Source organism: Octopus bimaculoides, chromosome 24 (assembly GCF_046866305.1).
Source record: "Octopus bimaculoides isolate indiv1 chromosome 24, ASM4686630v1, whole genome shotgun sequence".
In the NCBI taxonomy this organism is placed as follows: domain Eukaryota; kingdom Metazoa; phylum Mollusca; class Cephalopoda; order Octopoda; family Octopodidae; genus Octopus; species Octopus bimaculoides.
The window spans coordinates 7,838,121-7,845,270 of record NC_142951.1 but is presented as its reverse complement, the minus strand read 5'-3'; the positions used below and the strand labels follow the sequence as shown (position 1 = coordinate 7,845,270).

At 35.2% G+C, this 7,150-nt stretch overlaps 1 protein-coding gene across 3 annotated transcripts in view; it reads left to right on the top strand.

Moving 5' to 3' along the window:
• Positions 1-215: 215 nt before the first annotated feature.
• Positions 216-7,150, top strand: part of LOC106881788 (RING finger protein unkempt) — a 65,464-nt gene continuing 58,529 nt past the window's right edge. The window contains exons 1-2 of one of the 3 annotated variants that reach the window (XM_089341311.1): positions 216-1,320; positions 1,434-1,643. In XM_089341311.1, coding sequence (XP_089197437.1) covers positions 1,223-1,320; positions 1,434-1,643 — 308 coding nt within the window. In that variant the 5' untranslated portion in view covers positions 216-1,222. The remainder of the gene's footprint in view (positions 1,321-1,433; positions 1,644-7,150) is intronic. The other 2 variants (XM_089341310.1, XM_089341312.1) reach the window with 2 other exon arrangements.

Here is a 7,150-nt window from a genome sequence, read left to right as displayed (position 1 = left end):
GAGAAAGAGAGAGAGAAGGATGGAGAGTGAGAATGCGTGAGAGAAAGAGGAAGATAAGGAAAGCAAGAAGGAAGGAAGGAAGGAAGGAAAGAAGGAAGAAAGGAAGGAAAGGAGAGAGAGAGAGAGAGAATGAACCTGAATGATTGAAATAGAGAATGAACGTGAATGAATGAAAGAAAGAGAGAATGAGTATGAATGAGTGAGAGAGAGAGAGAGGGAGAGTGAGAGAGAGATGGAGAGAGAGAGAGAGAGAGAGAGAGATTTATTTCTTGTGTTGGCACAGCTAACAGAGAATTGATGTCAGTCCGGTAAAGTAAGGAAATTAAGAATGCCTTTCCTTGTTTTTCTTTTAGCAAACTACTCAGCTAATAAGATAATCAGCTGATATATATATATATATATATATATATATATATATATACTTCAAAAATATTTACGCATATATATGTATATATATAAATATAAAACCGAAAGAAAATTATTTCAACATTATATAAAATGATGCGTCAAATATGTAGTTAAAAAAGGAAAGTAATTATCAAGTGACGAGGTGAAGTTTTTTTCAAATATGCCTATTGATCAAGATATGTGTAAAACAACCCCAATTTGGGATAACAGAGGCATTATTATTGTTATTATTATGAAGAGAACATTATCATTATTATTAATCAATTGGTTATCGTGGAGACTACAGCACCACGCATTGATAAGCTTGTGGACTGTCACAGGCGGGAAACATTTACCCTTTTTCAACCTCTTAGTTTGACCAAATATGTATTGCTATTCGTTTTCAGGATTGTAAAAAATCAGTCTCCTTCTTTTCACTCCCCAACCCTCGCTTTTCTCTCTCTCTCGGCGAAGAAAGAAAGACACTTTTAATTCTACGACACTATACATTTTAACTAAGATTTTTCTGCTATATTCAGCTTCTCTTGTCTTGGATAAGAAAAAAATTGCGTGGAATCTGAACTAATTCTGTCATCGACTGTGCTTCATATATGGAAAAATTGCTTAACTCGAATGCATTTAATTATCGTGGAATAAATTAGAGACGAAATTAGTGGCTACCGTGGCGATTTTATTTTGGTTGATACTCCAAAAAAAAAATGTTTTAATTCTCTTTTTATTTATGAATCGTTTGTGTTCATGGCACACCAAAGCAGTCCGGGAAACCCGTGTCACGTGACTCTTTCAACCAATCGTTTTCTCGGCATTTCCCATTATGCGCGAAAGAAATGCGCAGACGACTAGTAATGACAACAATATGCCGTCGGAAGCTCCGGTACTCCCAGCACAGACGGAGAAACCCCAACATTATGCGTAAGTCGGCTTTCAATCCAGTATTCGTAATACACTTTGGAAATTCAGTGGCACAATGGTGCTAGATTCGTTTATTTGCTTCGTTAACGCTGTTTCCGTTTGGCGTTTTTCAGGTATCTAAAAGAGTTCCGAACACAACAATGCCCACTGTTTCTTCAACATAAATGCACCCAACATCGGCCGTTTACTTGTTTCAACTGGCATTTCATGAATCAACGGCGGCGCCGGCCCATCCGCCGGCGGGACGGTTCTTTTAACTATAGTCCAGACAACTATTGTAATAAATATGACGAGGCCTCGGGCCATTGTCCAGACGGAGAAGAGTAAGTACCCCTCCGACATAAAATATCCATTCACCAGCTGCTCGTTACAAAATCCAAGTCACACACAGCTCAGAACACACATACAAACCTAAAAACATACACAAAGACAGGCCGAGACACACGAATACACACAGATACCAACTAACTAATTAGAATCTTTTCGGTCATTCAAATTTTGGTGGGAAATCTGCCATACGGGTATTTAACTTGTAATCCTTCACTAATGACTTCTCTAAGAGCACTTGTTTTGTTTTGTTATTATTTGTGCGTTCCTATGTTTCCATCAACTTGTAATTCACTCCGATTAACCGTTTATTATACACACAAATGCATATATATCTTGTACAAGCTACATAGTTTCTCTATGCCTGTCTCTCGCTAACTCTGGTCACTTCAACGATCTGTTGTTATTATTTGCGTGTGTGTGTGTCTGTATGTATGTATGTGTGTGCTTCAGAATTTGTAATTAATCCTGTTTAGCCATTTATGATACACACATTACACGTATATTTATATGTTCAGTGACCATTTCTGTCTCTCTGTGTTTCGTTGGTTCTCTTCAGCGATCTGTTGGTGTAGCTGGTGCTCTGCTGCCGCTGCTGTTCCTCTTCGTCTTCTTTTTTGACATGTTGTAAACAAAAATGGCGGACACATGGCAGTTGTGTTATTTACATCTTTCCATTCCAATCGCGCTCGGTTAGGCTAGATTCTGACTTTTCAACGTTCCCAGCTCAGAGAATCGATCAAATAAAGTACATTATCGAATACTGCGAGGATCTAAACCCTGATTTAAATCACAATACACCTCATCCCGTGAAAAACAAAAAAACAAAAAAAAACAACAAAAATTCTTGTGTTTGAACTATTCATGATCCTTATTTAGATCTTTCCCGTTTCAATCCGTTCTAGTTCAGTTTTGCATATTTTAAAATGTTTTCAAGAGATGGGTGGTAAAATAGAGTACCAGACGAGTATCAAAGAGAGAGAAGGGGTCGTTTTAATCGACTAAATATTTCATTCCTCCACCAAAACAATGTTTGAAATATTATTTGTGTTATTTACATCTTCGAATCCCGCCCAGGTTTTAATATCTTTTTAGATAAGTTTGGGGAGCAATAAAATAAAGTACATTATAAAATAACTTATTTAATCGACTCGAATTTCTATAGTTTTATATACCAATATTATATAAAATCATTATTTATAACTATTAGTAATATAATATCCATTCAAATACTGTCAGAGTTGAAAACTTTGCCTTGCATCTTTTCCACGGGAGTCGTTAAAATAAAGTACCAGTCGAGTGTTGGCGACCCGATATAATCAACTTCATCCACTCTATCCCTATCCTAAAAAAGAATCTGGGGCCTTGTTCCTAGCTTAGAAATTATTTATTATTATTCAATGAGGATGCTCTGTGGTATTATATCAGTGGAGGACTGAGCAAAACACCCTTTTTACGTCATTTAATTGCATCCCTTTACCCTTTTTTAAATTGAAATCACCCGGGATCAACTTCACCTTTCATCTCAAAGCTTATTTCAGGAGTTCGTTGATGAATTAGAAGTACAAACACAGTGTAGTGGCGGTGGTGGTACAGGCGGGATTTAAATTAAATCATCGATAATCTACCCTACTCCCTTAAAGAGCAAGTGTGTGTGTGTGTCTAGTTTAGAAATTATCATTTATATTTTACACACATCCATCTTCTATAACTGAATCCCGGAAGAGATATAATTCTTCCCACTGTGCTCCGTACCATGTTTTTTATTTTTATTTTTTTACAAGCTTTGCTACACAGACATACACATGTGCCAGTTATATATATATATATATATATATATATATATATATATGCACACACACACACACACATACAATGTGTTTGTTACAGTTTGTAAATGAACGAAGATATTAATAATATATGGTGTAGATTTCATAGATGTATTTAAACTGACGATTTAGCCACTCTGCCAGATCTCTCTCTTTCTCTCTCTCATATAAGATGCTAAAGATTCACCACGTCGCTATTATTCCTTCTGTTGGTCGCGCTGTGTCACGAACGAATCCCCATAGGATCTTGAATGAATAAATTGTATTACGCGTATTGAGTACTCTTTTTCTATGTAAATAAACGCGCATGTATGTGGTGTGACATGGAGATTTCGTTCGGAGTATATGGACAAAAATAGAAGAAAAGCTCCTAATATGTGTAGTAGAGTTTGTGAGTTTTATTTACTCTGTTCTTTCGAAGCTGTGGGTTCGTTTAGTTGCAACTCAATGAGTTCTTTGCTTTTGTGCCGTGCATTCGTTCACGCGACAAAGAGCCGGATCCTTTGAAATGTATACACACACGCGCACACATATGGAATTCGTTTGTTTTTACGTCTGCTTTACCATACTGGCATACTCGTAGAAATGTAGTTCTCTCTATCCGTGTTCGAGTGCTTAAGCTTGTTATATTTAATTTCTCAAACTCAGTATATGTTTTTCCTATTTTCTTTTTGATTTAATTTTTTAAATTTGGTTTTCCTCAAGCACTAAGTTTAAGATAAAAATTATCTGCTGTGAATTTTTTTTTTAAGGTAATTTTGCTCATAAGTTTAGTTTTTACGACGGTGTGAGTCGTGTGTGTGATAATTAGGAAAATATGAAAGTATTAAAACTGTTCTTAATCTAAACATGCTTTCATCATCATTCTCATCCTCCGTTTTTTTTTTTTCACTGAGTTTCTTTTTTTTCTTTTTTTGTCGATATGTGTTCCTAGTTTTTGTGATTTATCGTTGTTTGACCCCAACTGACCTATGATCAGTGGCATTGCAGTCGTGACTATTTCGGTTTTAGGGATATCTTAGGATACATCTGCCATATGTTTTCTCCACCCCCTCTAAAAGAAAAGCAAAAAAAAAAAAAAGTAGCGTATGAGGTATTTGGCTACTATTTCTGGCATGTCGAATGCTCGCGTAGAAAAGAAGAGGCTGTTTCGTTGGTTGATGGTTTGTTTTGAATCCATTAGGCATCAAAGAATTTTTGTCTGCTTTTCTTTCGTTTCCATTTTTTTTTTTCATATTTTTGGAATTACTATTATTATTTTAATTATTATTAGGTTATTATTTTGTTCTCTGTACCCCAAATACTAGATTTTTAATTTATATATGTATATACTTGGAACGAAATAGCTAAGAAAAAAAATTCCTTTCTACGCAGAAAAAAAGAAATCAAAACCAGAAAGAAATCTCTAGAATATGCCAAGTTTTCAATTTTGTTTAGCTTTTCATTTTCTCTGACAAGCTAAAAAGCACAGTGTTTATGTCACTTTAACCTGCGACCTTGACCTATATTCAAATCACTTTTCACTTTCCATTTCATATACCCACATACATATATATCTATATATGATTATTCTTTTTTGTTGTAATCTAAACGTGGGTTTTTCCAATCTCCTATTTTTTTCCCTCTGCGAACATCAAAGTTTTTTTTTTTCGGTCGTACCTATCGATGGTGTTTGGCGGGGAGGGACAGGGACCTTTCGATCCTGTTGACAGTTGCTCCAACACGGCATAATGAAACCGATTCTTGTGAACGGCAGATGAGCCTCTTTCGGGTTTTGTTGATAAACAATAAACATGGCTACTTTAAACACGCGGAACGAAGGGGGTAAAAAAAAAAAAAATAAAAAGCGCCCGAGACCATATCCGAACCCCTTTTAAAATTGCATGCTATCTTTAATATCAAGGATCCTATTCGATAAGCATTCATTGTTTTGCGATCCACCCGTAGTATTCGATTCTCGTCAGATTTGGCGGTTGAATAAATTACATCCTGCCTAGTTTTGTTCCCACCCTCTCTCTTCGTCTGTCTGCCTGCCTGTCTCTCACATTTAATTTCGTTTTCTAACAGTCATTGTTTTAAACTATTATTTCCCCATCTGCTTGTTATACTTTCTTTTTTTTTATCGATAAACTGCTGTATGCAGTCACTAGACCTACTGTATAGAAACAGCAGCCAAATTCTCACTCATTTTACACTTTTCCGTCTTGCAAAATAAATAAGTAAAACAGAATAAATGGGGGGAAGGGGGGTGCATCGAAGAATGTAATCAATCTTAGACGAGATGGTCACGACAAGAAATCCTTTAGTTATATGTTTTGTTCGATCATCAAGCTATTCTGGTGTTTAACGACTACAAACAACGATTTTTTTGCTTTTTAAATTCATAAACGAATTATTTCCTCTTGTGTAAAAATGACCGAATTCTTCGTTTCATTTTTGTCTCGCCGATCCATATTTTCATATTTTTCTGTCTGAATCAAGATTTTCGATTTGACAATCAGTATAAACGCGTATTACTTTGGTTTTAGTCTCCGTTGTAGTTGTTTAATATTATTCCGTGTAATGGATATTCTTGGTTGTAATAAATGGAGGGAAATGAATTTTCGTAAAAAAAAAAAAAAATAATAATAAAAAAAATCTAATTTATTTCCATGCATCGACCGAAAATATTTATATTTTAAGGTTGCTTATTACTCGCCATATGTAAATCGTTTCTCTTTCCTTCTCTCTACTTAGAATTCAGTCTTGCTTGAGGCCGGCAATAAATTTCTTTGCAAATATGCGTTCTAGTATTATTGGTTAATAATAACAACAATAATGTTAAAATAATAATAATCACCATCTGATACAACTATTGTTAGAGATTAGGCTTCACTCATATCGTACTTGGACAAACTACTGTTCGGAATTTTTTTTTACTATCTAGATTGTGAACAAACTTTGAAACTTAATATACACATACATTCTCAGGAGATGCATCACTCTTTGCTTGTCTGTGTGTGCATACCAGTCATGGGCAATTTGTGGCCCGCGGGAACTTCAGAATGGCACACCTAACGAAAAAATTACCTTTTAATTTAATTTTCTTTTTTAAGTTGTGCTGCCTGCTTCTCGAAAATGGTTGCCTATTACCTGGTGTATATAGACACACAAGATGCTAATATAAAATGATGGAAGACCAGTGATTTTGATGTCTTACACACACACACACACACATACATAGTTATAATTGACTTTACATATATGGATGTGTGTGCCATGATTCGCAAGATTAAATTCCACCCAAAGCCACCCCTTTCTCTTTGTTTTGACGGTTAAAAGCACTTTTATTTCATAGACTTACACCTAGAAACATATATATATATATATATGTGCACACATACACAGCGATAGTTCCATTTGAAAGGTTGGATATACAAAAGACATTTCGTCAGGCATATAAAATGCGTGTATACACACACACACACACACACATTATAAATCTTTTTATTTATTTTAATATTTCTCATTGAATTCGTCTGTCTTTACGTTCTTAATTCAAATTCCGTCGATGTCGACTTTGCCTTTCATCCTTTTCGAGTCAATGAAATAAATACCAGTTAAGTACAGGGGTCGATAAATTAGACTTATTCCCTCCCGCGAAATTGTTGGGCCATGTACCAAGATTTGAAACC